The sequence below is a fragment of the Hydra vulgaris genome, chromosome 01 (genome assembly GCF_038396675.1).
Source record: "Hydra vulgaris chromosome 01, alternate assembly HydraT2T_AEP".
NCBI classification, from domain to species: Eukaryota; Metazoa; Cnidaria; class Hydrozoa; order Anthoathecata; family Hydridae; genus Hydra; species Hydra vulgaris.
In genome coordinates this window covers 27,719,125-27,744,000 of record NC_088920.1, presented here as the reverse complement: position 1 = coordinate 27,744,000, position 24,876 = coordinate 27,719,125, and the positions used below count along the sequence as shown (strand labels likewise).

The 24,876-nt window shown below is 26.5% G+C and overlaps 1 protein-coding gene across 1 annotated transcript in view; it reads right to left on the bottom strand.

Annotated features, from left to right (window-relative positions):
- Positions 1-7,094: 7,094 nt before the first annotated feature.
- The window catches only part of LOC100215233 (double-strand break repair protein MRE11), a 66,092-nt gene continuing 48,310 nt past the window's right edge, over positions 7,095-24,876 (bottom strand). The window contains exons 16-18 of the mRNA XM_065787813.1: positions 20,095-20,138; positions 8,052-8,097; positions 7,095-7,391 (exon numbers count right to left, since the gene is read on the bottom strand). Coding sequence (XP_065643885.1) covers positions 7,326-7,391; positions 8,052-8,097; positions 20,095-20,138 — 156 coding nt within the window. The 3' untranslated portion in view covers positions 7,095-7,325. The remainder of the gene's footprint in view (positions 7,392-8,051; positions 8,098-20,094; positions 20,139-24,876) is intronic.

Genomic DNA, 24,876 nt, shown 5'->3' with positions numbered 1-24,876 from the left:
AATTAAAAAAAATATGATTAAAAGATTAATCAAATGAATAATATGATGAATGATGACGAAATTTTATCCAAAATTAAACTTATCATAAAATTTTTTAAATAAAAAAAAATATGATTAAAAAATTAATCAAATGAATAATATGATGAATGATGACGAACTTTTATCCAAAATTAAACTTAGCTTAAAATTTTTTAATTAAAAAAAAATATGATTAAAAGATTAATCAAATGAATAATATGATGAATGATGACGAAGTTTTATCCAAAATTAAACTTAGCTTAAAATTTTTTAATTAAAAAAAAATGGCTTTTTGTTTAGAGAAAGACACAAATATTTTGCTTTTGTGCAATCCCAATTTATGTAAAGCATTACTTAACATAAACTGGGGTTAGACAGAATAATGTTTAAAAATGTTTGTTTAGTTCTTCTCGTTTGATATCAGAAAGCTCACTGGAAGTTTCTGATGCTGGCAAACTGAAAAAAATGCGCATCCCAATTGTGAAATATTCGGGAAAACTTCACTCATACCAAGTTCAAATATTTCTTGAGCAATTTGATTATCGTACATTTGAGTTTAAAATCGACATCATAAACTCATTTTTTAAAATAAAATTTGTATTTTAAGATGTGATATAACTTTGGGTGTCAGCATCCAAAGTTATATCTTTATTACTTGGTCTTTTAAATTCCTAACGAAATTCTCTTACAAACTTCTTGCAATTACAAGAAATTTATAGGAGAATTTCTTTAGGAGCTTAAAATTTCAAGCATTATAATGCTTGAAATTTACGTGTAAGCCCTAATTGAACTGAGTAAATGATAAAAAAAACACGATGATTAAAAAAAATAACTCCGCTTTAGCTTTACTTTGTAAATGAAAAATGGTGGAAAATTTATCTGACATGCCAATATTTGTTCCTATAATTTCAAATCTGTCTTTAAATCTGACGAAGAAGAGCTAGAGGTTAACTAAATATCCGGCCTGATGATAAAGAATTTATAATTTTACTTTTGTTTTGGACTTTTTATTTCTAAAGTTATATAACTATTAGATATTCATGAGAATTCTTTAATAAAGCTATTTTGCAACAAATTTATTAAAATGGAAATTTAGTTATTAAATCTTCAAGACAATAATTGAAAAAAACAACAACAACAAAACAATCAAATTAAACAAAAATAAAAAATGTTGATGTCAAAGATAAACTAGTTGTTTTAGAGATCGTAGAAGGAAAAGCTTAAATTTATAAGAATTGAAGAGAATACCAAAACCTTGAGAAAATTGAGAGAAAAAATTAAACTGGTGAACAAAACAGAGAAAAAAAGTAACGATAGAACAGATTACAGTTCAGATTTAACAGAACCATTTTTAGTTTTTAACAGAACCATTTCAGTTTTTTAAATTACGAAATATCTTTATTAAATAACTATGTTCAGTTAAGTTGCGCAACGATCAATTTGATGTAAACGAAGACTAAAGCAAAATAGTTATTGAATTGCAAAAACAGTTATTCAAAATAGGAAAAAATTTGAAAACCAGAATTAAATATTAAGGTTGTCTATAATAAACTTATAACGAGCAAAGTTTAGGATACTATTTATTTAATATTTGTTGCCAGGGTGTCCACTCTGCGTGTCACATGATAGAGCCGAAAAAATTTATCCTCGAAAATATCACCGAAATATTTCATGACCGAAAAATTTAGAACCGAAAAGTATACTTTCATTGCAGGATCGAATTACAAAATCTATTCTTGCACCGAAAGTTTTAAAACCAAATTTTACAACCAAAAAAATTTGGATCGAATTACAAAATCCTTTCTTTTTATATTTTAATTTAATTTAAAAACTTTATTTCACGACTTTCGATCGAAAATTCGATCGAAATCTTTTCGGTTCTAAAATTATTTATGACATTTTGATTGATAATTCGATCGAAATTTTTTCGGTTCTAAATACAATTATGACTTTCGATCAAAAATTCGATCGAAATTATTTCGGTTCTAATTTTATTTTCGGTTGTGTAATAAATTTCTCATATTCGGTTCTAAATTGAAATTTACGATTCGGTTGAATCAAAGGACGCCCCACTCTGCTGGAAAAACTGAAAAAATGTATTGGGCTGTTTTAAAAAAACACGATGGAAAAACTAGTCCTTTCTAGTTCTTTCAGTTTTTCCAGCAGAGTGGACACCCACTTTAGGTTCTGCTACCTATCTTATTTTAACTTATATAGTTTTTAAATAGATTCAAATCACTATAAAACAATAGCTTTATATTTAACAAAAGGTCAGATCCGGATCGAAATTATTTTACTAAGCTATATAATTTATAAAACAACTGCAGTTATTTTTATAACTAGGAAATAAAAGAAATTAAATTGTTAAAAAAAAATTGCAGCTGAATTTGTTTTATTTATAACAGAAAATAATTATGAGAAATATGGGTTAGAATGCCTTAAAAAGTCAAAAGTTAAAAGCTTTCGAAAAAATCGCTTTAAAAAGTTTATTTTACCATTATTTTAAAGTACCATTTTATTTACCATTATTTTAAAGTACGATTTTATTTACCATTATTTTAAAGAACAAATTATATATTTAACTTGAAACATTAGTACAGTTCGAATTGTTCAAAAGTCATTTACTTTTAAGATATTGAATAAAGTAATTATAAATGAACAAGTTATAACTAGTGACGTTTGATGGATATATAGTTATATTAAAAATTTTCAAAGATTTTGCGAAGTACTTAACTCACTTTTTGTGTCGGTGTTTCCTATAAATAATGAAAAAAAACAAAAAAAAAACCGTTACCTCGTAGTAAAATTACAAAAAAGTCTCAGTTCAAACAAAGTATGAGTGTATTTCAAAATTTAGTATAGCGCTTTTTTTTATTTGTTGTATGAATAAATCTTTTTATACCTTGTCTATGTAGTATATTTGTTAGAACCTTTAAATTGGGCATGGCAAAAAAGTAAAGTGGATTTTATTAAATGATTCTGGAAAGGTCACTAAGATATTATTGAACGATCCTGAAACAAGGAGTCCAATCAGTTATTTACAAGATATCTAGGCTCTCAATTGTTAGGAGAGACAAATTCAGAGCAAATATTAAAATCTTTTAAACAAATTATCTCCACTTTAAATTTAAAAGATATTTTAGATATCTTAGAACAAGGTTAGTTGAAAGGTTTTTTTATTTCTGAACTTAAGGCCAAAATGTATATATTCAAAAAGGTTTTATTACCTTAATTCTCCAAACACAAGCACAAATAATATTAATTATTTAGTTATGTAATTTTTAACATACCTTTGAGTAGATAGCTGCTAAAAAGTATTCCAATAAACCCCGCCATTGGCGCTAGTTGGAACAGACAATGGGGTTAGTTAAAAGTATAAAACAATGCTTGTTTACTAATAACAAGTACTAAAAAAGTGTGCGTGCGTGCGTGCGTGTGTATTACACCTCAGTCATCAACACAGCAGTCGCAGATGTATTCGGCAGCATGTGAATCTGTACTTGTGAGTCCAAATATGTCTTGTGAGTCCAAATATGTATGCTGTTCCTTGCTCACTATTCTTGACTAATGCAGATTTTTTAATCTTTTTAGGTTTTTTTGTCTACCGTTTCCAATTATCAACGTAGTCTTTTACACCATAGACTTCCGCAACCTTTTTTTTGTAGTTTTTTATCTCTCTCTTCTTTTCTTTTGCTACATTGTTTCTGGCAAGAGTTGGAAATCATTTTTTTAATAATTTAATAAATATTAAAAAGCCACAACAAAATACTCAAGGTTAAAATTAACAGAGAACAAGGCGCTGTCAAACGTGTGGGAGCAAAAAAGTTAAATTACTGAAAACACAAGCTAAATATTAAGAACTTAATTTAAGCTCTAGTTTAGCTTGCTTGTATAGACAATAAAATAACAAATATATTCTATAAGCGATAATGGAAGGAATATAAGTGATGCCTTATAGCTTAAACGATCCAACAAACCACCAATATTAGTCTGTCTGCCAATAGAAGCTCAAAAGTTTAACACAACAGCATTAAATGTTTGTCCAATTTCAAAATTTTACATTGATTTTTAACTTTTAAAGTTGTTAATTAATTATTACTGGAAAAAAAACAAAAAAACAATAGACTTTTTTGTTGTTATTAGTGACTTGGTGTCATCTGTTTAGTAAAGTTGAAAGAAGAGAAAAAAAAGAAAAGAACTTAAAAGAAGTTTTTTTAGATATTTTTTAAATGATACATGATTTACACCAATATCATTTTTTAATATACACACGTTATATCATGTGACATTTAATTTTTTTTATGCAGTACAAAATGTATGTCAGGAATAGAGGAAATACAATTTTGCTTGTCTTTAGACAAAGACTATTTTAATTCTTTTATTTTTTTTCATTTGGGATTATTTTTGTTGTTGTTGTTGTAACTCACCTCCCCAAGGCCGAGAAGGTCACTACAGATGAGGAGGTTACTCGTGGTTATAACCCTCTCTCAACTCTATAACTCCTAAACCTTGACGAACAAGGTCGCTTCGCAGAGAAGCAAGTTGAGCACGGTACTACTAGGGACATGGTGGGAATCGAATTCGAAACCTCTTGCTTATAAAGCTAGCGCTCTACCACTACACCACTACCGCAGTTTAGTTAAGCCTGAATAATAAATAGTCTTACTTAGTATTTGACCAAAGATTTTTTTTTGACAAAAGATGATACAACAAAGAGGATATTTTAATATCCTAATAAAAAAATACCTGAAAAAAAGTTTAGAAGCAAGTTTTTTTAATACTTCTACATAAATAATTTAAAATAAATAAAGTTTGTCCTTGAACAATAATCTTCGGTAGGATATTGGAATTTATTTAAATTTATTGGTTTAAATGCATGATTTTAAAGGCTTTGTAATTTTTTAAATTTTATTTGTGAATTCCATATAGTATTATTGTTTGAAAGATGACTGAAAACAAGGTTAAAGTGAAATATCTTTACAACACACTCCTGTTGAAACCGAATGCGCAAAATCAAATTGATGAAAACCGAAACTAAGCTGATATTTTGATATAAATTTAAAAGCTTAGGGTTTTCACCCTAGAGGTTACATATCATAACGGCAGCAATACTAAACTGCGTTAACAATACGTAACTTACAAAAAAAATATATTCTATTTCTGAATACAAAAGGAGAAAACCTGATTATTTACTTTCCGGAACTTGATAAGAAACCAGTTGATAAAAAAATTAGGTTTACCAATAAACTCCTTTAATTTATACTAAAATTTTATAATCTTTCATGCATTGCTTATCTGATGATTAACTAACCTTTTATAACCTCTAATTAAATAATATAAAGTAAATAATGCAATATAACAGGTTAACAATATATGAATGGGCACGAGTTTATCCAAATTCATATTTTTTTAAATTTTGGGAGGGAAAGGGGTTTAACTTTGCATTTTAGCACTGAGATAGTGCTAAATTTATTAATGAACGCAAGATTTTCTCAGATCAAAAATGTAAAGCATCTACTTTATAAGCCAACTTACTAAAATCTCACGTAAAAAACCATCATAAACTATATCATTTTTCTCTATAGCTATTTGTACATTTTCATAAATGTTGAGATAATAATAAAAATTATAAAGGACAATAAAATACGGGGTGTAAAAATCGAAATGTCTATCTGCTTATTTTTTAATTTTTTTATGTAGAATCCTGACAAGGAAATAAACACTTTATTTCTTTAACCCTGATACCTAGTTTACAGATTTTTTATAACTAGATATATGACAAATTGATCTCAAAGTTTCATGCTATATTTTAAGGTACCTAAATTATCTTGGAACTTAATTAGCATGAACTAATGGCTTAATCAAAGAGGTTTTTTTCCTTTTAACTTCACATCAAATTAATGATTAAAAAAGCCATTTTGTATAACCATAGTTAAATATTCTCTTGTTAGAGAATATTTAACTATGGTTATAATTTCTTCTAACAAGAGATTATTCATATTTAACTCCGTAAATAATAAAGTCTGTTAAATAAAAATATTAAAGAGATTATTCATATTTAACTCCGTAAATAATAAAGTCTGTTAAAGATTTGGCTTTAGAGAAATATAAGGATAATATTTCTCCTTAGGCGGCCGCCAAATATGCATTAAAAATTCAAAGCAATAAAATGATGAAGATATTCGATTTAACAGAGAAATGTTATAATCTATAAAATCTGCTTGAATACGATATTAAGCTACGTTAGAAAAGGGAGAAAAAAAGCTAAAAAAAACTTATAAAAAAATGTTTCTACTTTCTAACCTTGGTATTAGTAGATTAATAATCTGTTGGATGAAATATTCTGTTTTTAATTATTGTGAATAAAGATGTTGTAGGTAATATAAAAATTTTTGTACTTTGCTACACGTATGATAATGGTATTTAAAATATTTATGCGGATAATTGTTACTATTCTTAAATAAGTTGAATATGGTAAATCCTTAGAGCTTGAAAAAGTAATTGTTATTGATATTTAACCGTTTTAAAGTATCCATTCGATGAATAAAACCGTTATTATTGTAAAAATAATTAAATAATTTTCTTTTTTACCTGTTAATGTAATTTGATTATAATCGTAAACCCTAACCAGTAATCATGATTGTCAACCTAAACTATAACCTATAACCGTGATTGTCTCGAATTTCTAAACTTGACTTTCTCTATTACTCAGAGCAATTCCAATTTATTACTGAAGTTGAAATAAACTTTTTTCTATATATTAATTTTCATCTTCCAATCTTTAATGTTTTCACATAACTATATTTATTTTTATTTTTCAATCTGCTTTTATTTCATTTTTGCTGAAAAATAATAATTTAATAATTGTAAGTACATAAAAAAGTAGATCTAACTACATTAACAGAAAGCAAACTTACAATAACCGCGTAACTTAAAATGTAGCTACAAAATCTAGCTGCAGTAGTTTAAGTGACAAACTTAAAACTGTTATATAATATTTACTGGCTTAATATTGAAACATTTAGTTAAATTACAAGCTATTATACTAGATGTTGATGATACAAATAAAACTTAAATAATTCACAATAAATGTATTATGGTATTACTAGTAGAATCTGTTATTCTAAATTAATATCTGTTAAATATTAAAAAGTTTTATTAAAAAAAAAAATCATTGTAAATCAAGATTTTGTGCATGGCTTTACTGACTGACACAAAAGATTCGAGCCAAACTACATCAAAAGGTCTGATGAGATATTCATGATCCAGAAGGTTCAAAATCTTACCGATCCACTTATTTCATCACGTTATAAATGTTTATGTTTTATTCTTTTACTTGGTTGCACACTGAAAGGATCACTGTCCTCGTCACTCTGAAAAAAAAAATATTTTTAACAAGCAAGTGACAAAAAAAAAAAAATTTGTATCTTTTAACAAAAAGTCGAAAATCTTTACACACAAAATTACAATGATTTTACAGTAGGGAAAACCAGAGCCAGCCGGCAGCAGGGGTAAGTTGACAAAATTCGTTTAACATCAGAGCCTTTTATCAGAAAGTGGCAGAAATTACATGGAAATTTCCTAATTGACTATTTTATCTTTCACTGTAGTACTGTAAGAATTTTGCCCGTGCGCATAATAGATATGGGTACTTATGAGTTTTTTGGACAAAAACGTAACTTAGTAAAAACAGAGGCAAGCAGCACCGGCCCACGTTATGTATTTTATTAATTTTTATTCCATTTTCATGAACTTTTTATTTTATAATACTAAAAAAGAATTATTCACGCAAACTCTACAAAAAATTACATTATTAATAACATTTATTTATATAATTAATAATATATAAACCATAATATCGTATAATTTAAGTTTTATAAAACGACAAGAAAATATCAAGACAACAGAATTAGCTTAAAAAAAATTAAAAAAAAAAGCTTAAATTAATAAAAATAATAATAAAATGTTTTTTGTTATATTAAATATTAACATAATCTTTATAAACAAAATTATAACCAAAATTGAAGACATACAGAAATGGTTTCAGCAGTAACACATGAAGATTTGCCTTTATCGAAACTAAAAATAAGTGTGTATATATATATATATATATATATATATATATATATATATATATATATAAATAAAACAAATGTTTAAAGTTTTATATTTATTTATTACTATGATATATTTTTTAGTTACTATGATAAGATTTTTATTTTATTAAAGATTTTGATTTTAATTTATTTAGTTTTATTTATTTATAAAAATATTCAATAAAGAAAAAATAATTTTTTAAAACTGCGGTAAACCCAGTTTCCATTAACTATATGCAACATCCCAACACGTATATGAATTAATATTTATGACATAATTTGTCATTTGTCTGAATATCAAAGCAACACCCATCAAGTATGACATAATTTTTATGACATAACTTGTTATTTATCTGACTATCAAAGAAACACCCCAACATGTATATGATATAATTTTTTTGACATATTTTGTTATTTATCTGACAATCAAAGCAACACCCCATCATGTATATGACATGTAATGTTATTTATCAGACAATCAAAGCAACACCCCATCATGCTTATGACATAACTTTTTAGTTTCTTATGACTAGATCACAAACTTAAAAAAATTACTATTTTTTTGATGAGTTTTTAAGATTGATAAATTTCAACATTTACAAATAAATGTTAATTATATCCATTAATCACCACAAATCAACTGTAGCATTTTTACAAACTCTAACTAAAATATATTTTTGCAGATATTATGTAAAACATATGGACTTAAGGCTTGTATGCTGCACATGCATCATAATTCTTAAAGCACGGGCTATGTTCCTACTTTTATGGGCTATTTAACGATCTTTGGGATATATTTATAATGTATGTACATACATATACATATGCCAGAGTTGTGAGTTTTAGGAGCTAACTTTACCATATTCCAAAGAATACCACTCTTTTTTCTCCTCTTTGACCCAGTGTAAACTATCAACGGTTGATGATCCCAATTGGTTACGTGAGAGATTTGTTAAAAAAAAAAGTTTTCAAGATTACTAATTACTGAAAAGTAATTAGTTCTCTTGAAATGTAATTAGAAATCTAAAATGAACTTTACCCAATAATCCAGGCATACAAAAAAAAAAGTAAAGAACAAAGGATGTGAGAGTCAAAGAAGTGAAATAATGAAGATAGACAACTAAAATTAGCAATAACACATTTTATTTTAATTGCTTTGTCAGCAACTTTAATAGAATTTTTGTCTTGTTAAGTAAAAATTTTGAAAAGTTTGAGATACCACTTTCTTGTATTTTTAATAAATATCAGCACAAAATTAAAATTTAATTTTTGATAAGAGTGCCCGAACCATTCTTTTTCTTACCATTTTCTGAAAAATTGATCACATAGTCCAGAATGTTGATCACATTATCCAAAATGATGATAAATTTATAGGCTAAAATGCAAATCTTGACACTGCAGAATTGCCAGGTTTTAATTCTTAATAATATAAAAAAAAGTAGGCATAACTATTAAAAAAAAATTATTTTACAGATACTTGGTTTAACAACATTGTCAGAAAGAAGGAAGAGAGAAGATCTTATTCAAATATTTAAGATTTTTAATGAGATTGAGGCAGTAGACCTTTTAAACAAACCAGTATTTTCAAAATCATGCAGAGGTCACAGCAGAAAATACAGCAGAGAGCAAACCAAGTTTGTGCCAAGATATGAATTTATCATAAATAGAACTGTGAATTTGTGGAACAAATTGCCATTGGAAGTGGTCATGTCTGGAAATGTAAACATTTTCAAAAACAGTTTGGACAAATTTTTGGCATTAAAAAAATAACTTAGAACTAACTATATATATATATTTTTTTAATTTGTTCATTATTATCTTTAGTAAATTTTTTTATATTTTTAGATTGTCAAAAGCTGTCAAAGTGAGTTTTTAACTCACTCACTGTTAACACAGCTACAGTTTTAAATACTACTACTACTACTACTAAAAATTATTTTGCTTCTGTTCCACTGAAGCTTAGTGAAATCATCATCTTCAGTAGTTTAAACAATAAAAATCATTAAGGTAAAAACTTATATTAATTATTTTTATCTGTCACCTTTACATTCTACTACTACTTGCCTTTCCTCTACTCATATTGAAAATTACACTGCCATTACCTATGTAATATTAATACTAAACCTAACATTTACCACTGTCATATGCAATTTTTAAGTAGTTACTTAAATTTTGAAATTTGCAGACCATACTTTTAAGTAAGGTCTACAAATCCTTAAAAAGAAAGATTTATCAGCTGATAAATCTTTCTTTTTAAGGAGAGTTGTAGTTTTATTTGTTTATTTTCACAATTGATATTTTAACATTTTTTATTTGTTAGTTGTTTTTTAATTTACTTAGTCTGTTTAGATTCTTAAGAAGTTGAAAATAATTGGTAATGTAGTTTATTTAGTATAGTGCAATTTCTTTTTTGTTCAGTTTTGTCTTTAGTTTTTTTCATAACATTTTTGGTTGTTACTAAAGTAAGTTTTATTTTTATCCTAATAGCAATTAAGCTGAAGGGCTTTTTAGTTAGTTCAATTCACTTTCTTGGTAGTTTTTTTTTATGGCTAGAGGGATAATTAAGTTTAAAAATTTTTTTGTTAACCATTAATTTGTATACATTAAAACTATACTTTATACATGATTACTGCCTAAAAAAACCTAAATAAAATCAACACATTTTAAAAGTTAATTTTTGAAATATCAATATACAAAACTAGCAGTTGTAGAAAGTCTTTCTAGACTAGAAATATAGAATTTTAAAAAAAAATTTTTTTTTTAGGTTAAAAATTGAATAAAGATTTTTTTTAAAGATTTAAGTAATTAAAATATTAAAAAAGTTTCCAGGATTGACCTCAATGATGAATCAGTTGTTAAACTAATTTAGCAATTTGTAGAGGTTTATATATTCTAAAGAAATCGTATCTGATTTTTTTTTTTTATACATTACTTTACAAAAGTCATTTTAATTTTTTTTGGTCTTTTATATATGTCAATAAAAATTATTTCATGGATTAAGAACAAATTTCTATGTAAACACCCATATAAATGGATTCATTGATAGTAATAAAGAAGTGCTTGAATGTATACTAGGAGAAGCCAAAACTTATTTAAGTGCTGATCAAATTGAGTCTTTTATACATGTCTTTTCATTGTTCAAAATTGAAAACTGATTGTATAATTATGCCATGACAGTATAGAATATTTTTGATCTTCAAAATATTTATATTGTTGCAATGGTTTTAAAAGGTGTTTCTGATTATAAACAGTTATTTGTTCCTTGCATTTATTTTTCTCCATCAAATTTAAATTTACCTTTAAGCCTGAAACTTCATTAACTTACTTTGAGATTATAAAAATTAACAATTAATAAAAATAGATAACAATTAATAAAAGTCAAATGATTGATAGAACTGGCATTTATATTAAAAACCTTTCACTAATGGTAAATTATATGTAACTATATCGTATATAATATATTGTATTTATTACTTATATAATCATTATGCAATTTAGAATGTCTTTAGAGTTTTGGAATATCTTTAGAGTTTATCTTTCGTTTCAACGTTGTTTACACGTTAATAAGTCTAATTATAGAAAACAATTTAAGATTAAATAATTTTTAAAATAGTTTAAGCTTGTTTTTTTATAAATTAATTAAAGGGTGTTGTTTATGTATTTGTATCAGATTGTACCGATTGGTTGTGTCAAAAGTATTGTATTGGTAGAGCTTTATAATTCATAGCATATAAAAATAGCTCACAAGTTTGCAACCAGACAATATATACAGAATGGCTTTATTTGTTTCATGATGTCTATGAGTAATAAAATTGGGTCTGAGTAATAACTTTTTTAAATTCTCTTTAAAAAAATTATTACTATTCGATATGATTTCTATATATGTGTTCAAAAATAAGAACATTTAATTGGTCATTTAAAAAAATTGAAATCATCCCATTTAAAATATGGTAGCTGAAAAGTGTTACACAAGTAACTTTATATATTTTAATTTATTTCTTTAGTTCTTTAGTTTAGTTATTATTTATGTTCTTAATCTATAGTTTTAAAAGATCTTACTTTTGATACTTTTAAAATTTTGAATGATTACCAACGCCACCAAACAATTGCAACATTTAAGAGTAAGATGAACATGTTAAATAAAAGTGTGCTCAAGAACAAGATCATTTGACAGTTAGTTTTTTAAAGTTGATAACATGCATTGCAAAGTATGTTATTTTACAAATATCACACCAATGTTTTATTTCAAAATGCTCTTTACTTATAGTTTTCAATAAACATGTTTATATGTGTTACATAGTCTGTTTATAGTTTATATATGATTATAGTATGTTGTTTCCATATTTTAAAAGTGGTGTTACTTAGCATTATGCAGAGCATGACTTCTATCCTTTCCAGTTGAGCAATGTTACTAAGTTGTGGTGTTACTTGACAGCACTTAGTGCATAGCATTATGTGCACAATGGTGCTAAAGTCTGTTACTTTTTTTAAACTTAAGACTTTTAAAACTAAGTCTAAGTATGAATCTTATTTACTATTTGTATATTGAGCAACTTAATAATAATGTCAATTAGTATGTGTTTGCACAGAACTTGCAATATACTTCATTTCTTCCCTCAGGCATTCACTGCTCGTGTGTGACCATTCGTTTGTGTGTAACTTTTTAATTCATTAGTACGTGTTTGCACAGAACTTAAGACAGTCACTAAACCCAAGTTAATGGTGAGATCTTTCCCAAAGAAATCCAAACAATATGTATAAACAAGTGTATGCAAGAAAATGCCAACGATAATGTATGCAATTATCTCATGTTATTTTCAAATTATGGAAATAGTAAAGTTTAATTTAAGTTTTTAATTTTTTGTGAAATATTCACAAAACCTTAACTGACAACAAAATATTATTTTGATATTGAGAAACATTAAGATCACAGCAGCTCTCAAAATACTTTAATAAATTACAGGTTCTGCTGAATAAAATAGTGATGATGTTTAGTATAGGAACAAATTGTATATCTTTTCAACAAAATTTATTTATTAACATAACTTAATATTAAAAAAAATAAAAAATTGGTATTTTTTAACAATTTTTTTATTTTACACACAAAATTTAACAAAGAAGATCAATAAAAATGTATTTAAAGTTTTCTACAACTAAGTTGAGTTTGTGCAAGGAAAATAGGTATATAACATGTATACATAAACAACAAAATTTAAAAAAAAAAGCAAGCTGATGATTTGAACTTGCCACGCACTGACCTTAACTAGTGCATACATAATGTGGGGCCAGAATATGGGCAAAAATTTCCCCTCATTTTATGAGAGGGGAAACCCTTACAAAAGTGAAGTATGAGGAATAAGGGTGGGCAGGGAAAATATTTAACTGCACCTACAAATAGAAGAAGCAGTTGAATGTTTTTAGTAAATATGTATATTTTTATTGATCTTTTTTGTTACATTTTGTTTGTAAATAAAAAAATGTGTTAACAATACCAATTTTGTTTCTTTTTTTTTAATATTAAGTTATGTCTATAAATAAACTTTGTTGAAAAGATATACATTTTGTTCCTAGAGTAAACACCATCAAAATTTTGTTCACCCGTACCCGTAAAATATTTAAGTATTTTGAGAGCTGCTTTGATGTTAATACTTCTCCATGTCAATATAATATTTTGTCATTTAAGGTTTTGTGAATATTTCAAATTGTGGTTAATAATTTTCATAATAATCTACAATCTAAAAGTGGTTAAAAATCAATTTTTCACTGTGTATGTTCTTTGTGGATGTGTCATAATCTGTTCAAGAAAAAAATATCAAAGTAAACTTTAAATAATAATAAAAATAAACATTTACTATATTGATTTATTTATCATTTTGATTTGTTTTTGTATTTATAGTTTAAAATTTATTATTTTGATTTGTTTTTGTATTTATAGTTATGCTTAACTAAAAATACTTTATTAAAAACCTTTTTTATTTTTATTTCTTTAGTTCTATTTTGGTGTTCTACTAACTATCATTAGTCTACTTTTAAAATATGGTTTTTTGACTTAGTAAACTTTACTAAGTCTTAATCATTAGCTAATAGTCTTAATTAAATCTTAATCATTAGCTAATAGTCTAAAAAGATATTAGTTTGTCGCAATCAAGGTAAAAATAATTTTATTTTCTGGTCAAAGTACAAAATTTGTTTGCACTGATGGCTATTATGTTTTTATTATTTTGTATAATAACTAATATCAGTATAATAAGTTGTCGCAATTAATATCTTTTTTTTTTAGATTTTGATTACTTTAAATCATAGAAAATCTAGAAATTTTTATATATCAACATAATACTTATATATCAATATACTACTGTGATCAAAAAGTAAGGTGAATTTTTTTATAAAATGAAAAATCTTTATTTATTCTTCCAAATCTGTATCGTCCCCCTCAAAATAATCCCCCCCGGCCCCAATGCACTTTGCCAACGTTTTTTCCAGTCTTCGAAGTATGCCGAAAAGTCCTCGGTAGGGATAGCCTTCAATGCGCGTGCCGATTCACGTTGGATCTCTTCAATGGACTCAAAACGATTTCCCCGGAGTGGTCTCTTGAGCTTTGGGAACAGCCAGAAGTCACACGGTGCTAAGTCGGGCGAATACGGTGGTTGTGGAGCAACATGGGTAGAGTTTTTGGCGAAAAACTTACGAAGAACCAGTGCTGTGTGCGAAGGCGCATTATCTGGGGGAAAATCCAAGAGTTATTGGCCCATAATTCCGGTCTCTTTTTGCGAATAGCTTCACGCAAACGTCGCATAACGCTTAAATAATATTCCTTGTTGACAGTTTGGCCAGTTGGAAGGAATTCGTAGTGCACGACACCACAATAATCAAAGAAAACAGTCAACATGACCTTGATTTTTGAGCGACTTTGACGTGGTTGCTTCGGTCTCGGCTCGCCTTTTTCACGGTATTCACTCGATTGGTCAGTTGTTTAAGGGTCGTATGCGTAGACCCAAGTCTCATCGCCAGTAATAATTTGTTTGTAGACGTCTTGATAGTCAGAAAGCATTGCTTCACACATTTTAACATGACGCTCTTTTTGAAAGAAATTGAGAAATTTCGGCACCAAACGTGATTTGAGTCTTCTGAGGCCCAAATGATCCTTCAAAATCGCTTGCACCGACCCAAATGATATTCCAACCATGTCAACAAGGTCTCGAATGGTTAACCGACGATTTGCAAGCACCAATTCTTTGATTTTGTTGATGTGGCGATCATCAATCGAAGTCGATGGTCGTCCGGAGCGTTCCAAGTCATCAACACGTTCTCGGGCTTCTTTGAAGTCTTTGTACCACTTGTAAACATTTTTTTGAGACATAGTCTCTTCACCGAAGGCCTTTTGCAACATTCGATACGTTTCAGCAGCAGAAATATCATTCGGCAAACAAAATTTAATAGCACTTCTCTGCTCAACAAAATTAGACATCGTGAAAATCGCCGAATGCACTTTTGGTACTTCAGAAACAAGCGTAAACAAAAAAAAATTATTATGAGTTTGACATGTAATTTGGCGCAAATGTTAATGACATTCCTACCAACTTAAAAATAAAAAGATTGGACGATTCGAATAAGGCGGGAAGTTTAAATTAAAAATTCACCTTACTTTTTGCTCACAGTAGTAATACTTATATATCAATATCAACTTATATATTATTTGTATAATGAAATACTTATTATTACTTATATATCAATATAATACTTGTATATCAAGTTAAACTCTTTTTTTTTTTTTGTATAGTAACAACTCATGTATAGTAACTTTGTATAGTAACTTAGTAATTTTGTATAGTAACTTTGCGAAGGAGTTTTTAGGACCTAACTTTGTTCCAATTCCGAGTAAAGTTCCATATATGGATATAATAAGTATAACTGAAACGGCAGCTTTAAAGTTAAAATATTCAAACAAAAATACTGATGCAAATAAACTTAGACAAGATGTACTTCGAGTTTTGAAAATTCATAAACCGGTTTGTACAAATTTAGATAAGGATCAGTTTAAAGCTCTCAAAGAACTTAAGTCTAGCAACACAATTAGTATTTATCCGTTCGATAAAGGATCAGGCTTTGTTCGAATTAATAAAACCGATGCTCTTAAAAAAATTGAAGAACAACTCGGAAAATCTAAAATCATAAACTATGGTCCAACTCAAAAACTCCTTCGCAAAGTTCAGAATACTTTACGAAATCTGAAAACAAAGTTTACAAAAAATGAATATAGATCAATTTATCCAAGTGACGCCACTCCTCCACCATTATATGGTGTCATCAAAGCACACAAACCAACTAATAACTACCCAATGCGAATTATAGTAAGCACAATAGGATCACCTACATATAAATTATCAAATTATTTAGTAAATCTCATCCAACCTACCTCCAATCTTAACAAAACAAAACTTCGAAATTCAAAACAGTTTGTTGAATGTGCTCAATCATGGTATATCGATCCTGGTGAATTTCAAGTTTCCTTCGATATTGTTAATCTTTACCCTTCAATACCAGTTAAAGAATCAATCGATATTTTATTAGAACAACTCCGTAACAGTCTTGTCTTTAAATCAAAATTATCTTTTTCAGAAATAAAAATACTTTTAGATTTGTATTTGTCAAATTGTTATTTTTTACATGAAAACAACATACACACATTGGAAGATGCTGGTCCTATAGGTTTATCATTAATGGTAGTAATGGCAGAGAGTTTTCTACAACATTATGAAGAAAAAGCGTTACTACAGGCACAATATCTTACACCACCAATATGTATAAAATCATTTAAAAGGTATGTAGATGATATCCATTCCCGTTTTATAAATGAGGCAGAATCAGAACGTTTTCTCGACTTGTTAAATAATCAACACACAAATATCAAATATACAATTGAAAAAGAAAGTGATTCACACGCAATAAATTTTCTCGATCTCACAATAACAAATAACAAATCCGGAACATATCTTTTTAATATCTATCGCAAAGATGCAATTACTAATGTGCAAATAAAGCCGCATTCTTGTCACGATCCAAAAATAATTTATGGTGTATTTAAAGGTTTTATCCAAAGAGCTTTTGCATTATGCAGTAAAGAACACATAAATCATGAATTAAAGTTTCTAACAGAAATGTTTACAGAAAATGGTTATAACAAAAAAATACTTCAAAACATTGTCAAAAAAATAAAAAACAATAAGCAAAATAATCAACAAAACAACAACAATAACATCAATAAACTAGAACCAAATTATATTTCTCTACCATGGGTACCAAAATTAAGTAATCAATTAAAACAGATATTTAAAAGTGTAGGCTATACTCCAGTTTTTAAATCATCAAAAAACCTTCAACAATTAATAACTCAAAAAAACAAGCCTCGACTTCCCAACAACTCTTACCCAGGAGTCTACAAACTGGAGTGTTCGTGTGGAAAGCTCTATGTAGGTGAAACAAAACTCAAGGTTTCAACTCGCATTTGCCAACATCAAAGACATACTTTTGAGGGAAAATGGAAAAATTCGGCTGTAGCGGGGCATTCCAGAAATTGCCATGGTGCCTTTGGCTGGAATAATAACAACACTGTTAAAATAGAGGAAGACTATTTTAAGAGAAAAGTGAGAGAGTCCTTGGAAATACAGTTTCACCAGTGTTCTCCGGGTGAAGGCGGTTTGAATGAAGACCACGGTGATTACGTCACATCGTCGTTTTGGAAACCTTATTTTTCTTTTTTAAGACGCAAGAACACATTGCATTGAAGTTTTATTATTTGTTTGTTTTTTTTTAACGGTTTTTTATATTACTTGAATAACGAGGGTATATATAACCCCTAGAAATATTGTAAATTATTATAAGAAAGAGGATAAGTTTACATACTATACCAGATGTTTCATTTTAATTAAATTTTATAAAGCTTATCTAAGATGTTAACTTTTAAAAAATATTTCTTTAATATACTTTGTTTTCTTATTTTGTGTGTGTGTGCGTGTGTGTGTATATATATAATTTTAGAAAAATATATTATAATAATAAAAAGTTATTTTGCTTAAAGATGTTTTGTTTTAGAAAAATATTTTTTGTTCTTTTTTATAAATAAACATTTGTATTGTTTTGCTTGTATAAAAATTTTGTTAAAAAGATATATTTTGTTCCGTTTTTTTAACAATTTAAGCTTTTTTCAATTGTTAAAAAGTTATATATTTTGTTCCTTTTTCTAATAAGTAATGTTTTGCTAATTGTAAATAAATATATAAATACTTTAGTTTTGCATTTTATTATTTTGGTAAAAATAAAATAATTATAGAAAAGGAGGGAGGGTATGGAACAGACTTACCAAGACCAGTATTTTACAGATCCGGACAGCTAGTAACTATTTATAACAGTCTTAAATTTAAAGAATTAGCATCATTATTATTAAACCAGTTTCTCCAAGAAAACTTTATAGATTTTTTTTTTTTAAATAATTTCTAATACTTACTTTTATTATTATACAAAATGCACATTACTTTAATCACTATACAAAATGCACATTACTTTAATCACTATACAAAATGCACATTACTTTAATCACTATACAAAATGCATGTTGTTTTTTTCAGCTTAAACAAAATTCTTTCATTTTTTTCAAATGCCTTTGCTTTATTAGTTTGCTTACTATTGAAACATGATGTTAATTTAGTAAATTCATATAATTTTCTTTTATTATCCTTTATTTATTTCTTATTGTTACATTACTATTATTTCAAGTTTTTATAACAATAAAATGTAAAATAATACTAAAATTTACTTTTGTATTTGATGTTATATTGACTCTCTTTAAGAAGGGTTTATTTATAAAAGAAACATTAATGGAACTCTATGTTATTATGTATTTCTTAATACCACAATTGATAATGACCATGCATAAAATTTTTTTTATAAGTCCCATGCTAATTTAAATATTAAAAACATCTTAAACTATTGTTGTGATATTTTGTGTTGATAGAGGTTTAAATAGGTTGCTATTTTCTTTTATTATTCTTTATTTATTTATTACTACAACATTACTATTATTTCAAGTCTATTAACAACAAATTGTAAAATAATTCTTTTGTAATTGATGCTATACTGATCTTATGTAGTCTTTTTATGTTGTTGACTATAAGCCAAGACATTACTAAAAGCCAAGGCATTATTAAAAGCCAAAACATTACTAAAAGCCAAGACATTACTAAAAGGGAACAGAGCTAAAAAGATTATGGGTAAATTTGTATTTAATAATACTTTTCAGATAATATATCAAGTTAAACTGTTATTAATGATTTATTTACTAATAACCTGTATTACAGTTTGCTTACTGCTAGTATGTAAACAGCTGCAACCATATATTAGAAGCCTAACTATATTTATACAACTACAGTTATATAAATATAGATCATAAATACTATACTATACTATATTTATATAAATAAATACTATACTCTATTTATATAAATATATATTTATATAACTATAAACATATATTTATATAACTATAAACATATGCTTTTTGTTCTTATTTAATGTAAATTTGTTATAAGGAAACATAATTTTGTAAATTGAAGGAGCAACTATATCTATTTCTCATACAGCTTTTTTAACATAAGGTGAGCTTATACCTGACTATTTCATATCAGGCTGACTTTTTTATCACTAAATAATTAACAACTTATATAATAATTTATAAAAATTTGCGGATTTTATAATTTAAACTAGTTAATTTTTCTTTTTTGAAAAATAAAAATTTTATGTGCCTATTCAAAATAACTCATCTTTTTTTTAAGCATATTTAAAAAGATTTCAATAAAAATTTTATCATCTCTGATATTTAAAGGTTATAGATAAGGTTAGACAAGTAAAAGGTTACAGAGGATAAGTAACCTCTGTAACCTTTTTTAAAACCTTGGTAAATATTCTTTTACAAAAGAACGCATACCTTCTTACTGAATCCATCACATCACTGTAATCTCCTGTAAAGTTCTAAAAAAAAGTAAATATATTGCAAAAGACTATATGCATCAATGCAAACCTTATTGTAACCAGCGACTGCTAAGATTAATCTGATGACAAAAAATCAACTCAAGACTGCAGTTTAGCTACAAAAAATCAACCCAAGACAGCAGTTTAGCTGCAAAAAATATTAAGACTACACGCTACATTAGGCTAAAGACTATATATGCACATATGTTACATTAAACTAAAGACTACATACGCACATATGTTAGGCTAAAAAATATGCACTAGAATAAAAACTAAAAAGATTATTGAATTAAAAAAAGTAAATAGAGTAGCCAAGTATGTTATTTTTATATTTTTAAATGCAAATGGAAAATTGCCCAATAAATTATCTTTTTAAATTGATGTTCCAGTAGCTAAAAAGAAACAGCTTTAAGTAACAAAAAAGAACAGCTTTAGGAAAAGAGGAGAACAAGAATTTTTTTTCTTATTTGTTGTAATTTGAATAAAAGTTATTATTATTAACAAATAATAATCTAAATATAAATATTTATTTATTATTACATAATACATTAGTTATACTAAATAATATTATAACTATAAATTTAATTTTTAAGTATTATTAGTATATCACACTTTTTCCTTACACTAGGTAGAAACTCAAAGAAAAAAAACTTTTAAATCTTTTGAAGACAACTTTTAAATGTGTCCACATTCTTAATTGTGGGTCAATAATGATTGCTATTTTGTGGAGTAATAAACAATTTGCTACATTTTACGTTTTAGATTATTAAGCTGTTTTTAAAGAGCTTAAAAATTTAGGATGACGCTAAACTAAACATAAATCTATATAATGTTCTGAAATTTTTTTTTTTAAAAACATAGGTTTAAATCAAAGTATAACTAAACAAAAAAAAAAAGAGTTTTGTCAATCCATTCCAGTTTTGCAATATCTTTTTTTATAGTGAAAGAAAAAGCTTACTTTTTGGTATCCAATTTAAAAGTTTTTTTAACTGATTTTGTATTGAGGCTTTTTTAAAATAAAATATTCATACATGTAAAAATTTATGATCTGACTTCATCAAAAGTAAAACAACTACAAAAAAATGGCACTCAATTATCCCTGAGGCTATTTTAGACCCTTTTTGACAGCGCTGAACAAGTTTTGGGTTAGTTTTTAATATTGTCAAATTTTTTTTTATCTACTTTATTCAGCAATGTTTCCATCAATGTATCCTAATAGCAAGAGGGGTACCGCGTAAATCCTTTATGAGTTATTATTGACACATTAAAAAAAAAAGCAAAAGCATTCATTTAGAAATGATATCTTGAAAGCAATTAAGAAGTACGCAATATTAATAGGCTATAGTAACTTAAGAATTGTACAAAAAGTTCAAAGTAACATTTGAAAAAAAAGTTGTTTTTAAATTTTTTTTTTAAAAGTGTTTGCTTCTTAAGTGATACAAAAGTAGTAATATTTTAAACTTGTTTCTTGGCACAGTTTTTGGTCTTGTTTTCCGAGATATGTGTTTCAGAATTTGAAGGTTTAAAGGGGGTTATAACAACATTATTCAAAAAATTAGTAGCCTCCTTAACTCTAGTGGCCTACTCAGTGATAGGGATGTGTAGGAGAGAAGAGTGCTTTGAATATTTTTTAAACTTCTTTTTATAAATTTAATTTAACTACTTATTTTTTTTCTGAATAAACAGGGGGTTGTCCAAAAATTACGTCACACAATTTTTGGTAAATTTTTACCCTCTCCCGCCTTGTCACAACATCATAACATTTTAGTAGCAACTTCCGTATGAGCTGCCACAAAACCACTAATCCCTCCCCCCCTAAAGCATGACATAATTTATGGACAACCCCTAATCAAATCAAAAGAATGAAATTATCAGAACTATTATTCAATTATAGTGTTTGTGTAAATTTTGAACTGTAAACAAAGCATTCTTCTTTCTTTAATGTACATCATTAATGTGCATTAAAACTGCACCAACCAAAAATAACTTAAATTCAAATTTTTTTATAAATAAAGCATTGCTATATTAAACTCTCATTAACTCTATGTTTCTATTAATTTCATAACATTATTCTTGTACAATCTAATTTTATAATCGCATGTCTATAATTACAATAATTATGTAAAAAATAAAGCAGGTATTATCTACTGTTGTGGAAAGCAAATTATGTCATAAACTAAATTTTTTTTAAAATTGCTATGAATAACAAACTATTGCATGTTGTGCTTCGTTAAGAAGCACAACATGCAATAGGTCTTATGCCCATAGACCAATCAGATATTAAGTATACCTCTCTTGCAATAAGTTAAAATGATAACAATTACTTATTTATTCACTTCAAATAGAAATGTCACTTGGTTTAGTCATATGTCAGTAAACATAGACTTGACTAACTTGATTCTACTACAAATAGTTATGTGTGAGTAAACATAGATCAGATCTTTTAATAATTTTAAAAATTTTTCATGATTTATAAAATAAGTATAGCTGATAGAAATGAAACTTTAAGTTCCATTACAAAGTTGTATCTTTTAATATTATATATATTTATATTGTTATAATATTATATATATATTATATATATATATATATATATATATATATATATATATATATATATTACACTTTTAATATTATATATATATATATTATTAATATTATATATATATATATATGTTATAATATTATATATATATATTATACTTTTAATATTATATATATTTTAATATTATATATATTTATATATAATATTATATATATTATATTATATCTATTTTGTAAATAACTTATATTATGTTGATCACTTTTAAACAAACAAAAGAATTTGTGTTTCTATTTGTATTTATTTGGTACAGCAATATATATATATATATATATATATATATATATATATATATATATATATATATATATATATATATATATATATATATATATATATATATATATATATATATATATATATGTATAATAAGGCCCTGCGAATTGATTCGATTCACAAATCAAGTGTCCCTTCAATTCGAGATTTGATTCGAAAAAATGATTCAAGTTAATTGAATCAACATTTATTTTGTTGTTGTTTTTTCTGATATTCAATGTTAAGATGCTATCAAAATTTATTTATCTCAGCCAGAGTAAAGTAATTGTAATCTAAAGTAATTGTAATACTGCTTCCAAACAACCGCTGAAAAATTAATCTGGGCGTAAAAGATTTTTTAAGGAGAGTTTTTTGTTGTTGTTGTTGAAAAAAGATGCTTAAATCTGGATTTCCTCATATTGTTGATCTGATTCGTGATTCCATTTGCAAATCAAGATCCGCTTTGATTCGAGGATCGAAACTAAAAATGCTGATTCACAGGGCCCTTATATATATATATATATATATATATATATATATATATATATATATATATATATATATATATATATATATATATATATATATATATATATATAAAGTAACTTTGTAACTTGGGATAAAAAAAACGCAAAGAAAGCTACTTATTTTTAAACATTGTTTTTTTTAATTGTTGTTATTTGAGATGATTACTGCTTTATTGTCTCTTTGTAGCTTCAGTTGGATTATTTATGGTACTCAACTACTTGGTAGTATGGTACTTAACTACTCGACTGTAATTTTTTGTCAATACTTTATTAAAGAAAGTGACCAATTTAATTGCCTATTATGCACAGCCATTAACCACTTTCATGGCAGGAACTATCTTACCCGCAGCCTTGTAGTCATCAAGAATAGCCCAAGTTTTTGGAGACTATATTAAGAATTCTTTTGGTAGATTAAGATTGTCAAAAATTAAGTGTCGCGTAACAAATTTAGCTATAGAGAGTTTAAAGAAAGTATAAAATTTTTTTCTCTGTGACATTTAACTGATGACAAAAATCAAAAATTTTTAAGTCATATATACCTTAAGCCATCCATCTTGCAGAAGGATAAGCCCTAAGAATGCAAACAGTTGTTGTACCAACATCTTCTACCAAAAGGAGAAATACTAGTATTTCAAAATCTTTATAATCATCTCAAGGTTGAGTGCCCTTCAAATATTCTTTTAATTTCTTCACCACATAAGGCTTTCGAGATGCAAGCAACTCTTTTTCAAGCTTTGTACATATTTTGGTTAATGAAAGTGTTATAACTGATACAGTTACTGAGATAAGCAAAAAATTCAATATTTCATTCACATCTGTTTTCACAAATAAAAATGTTGCCAAAAAAAATACCAAAACCTGCAAACATTTTTAATATCCTCATACAGATAGTATTAATGTCTGCATGTTTACACTAGATGTACAATCTACTTGTAATAAAATGTAATACTTATACTTGTAATAAATACAATACTTGCAATAAATTGTAAATAAATTTACTACATTTAAGATGTAGCAAGGTACAAAGTACATCCAGTTCCGCCTTTATCACTTTCAAGTGTTTCAAACTGTGATTTTTCTTTATTTATTAGGATTAAGAAACTTATATGAATGAATATAGCAGGGGTCACTTGGAGTGGTGGTAGTAGTGGAAAAAAGGAAAGGGGAGGGGGTCTGGATGGTTAAAAAAAGCTATTATAAATACTAAATAAAGCTGCTTATGTTTAAACATTTCTTTAGTTTCTTTAAATGTTATTTTTGGAATGATTGTTGCTTAACTGTCTCTTATATTTAATTTATTAATACCTAAGTATATTGCCTTCCTTTGGTTCTCAACTACTTGATGGAGAAGCTG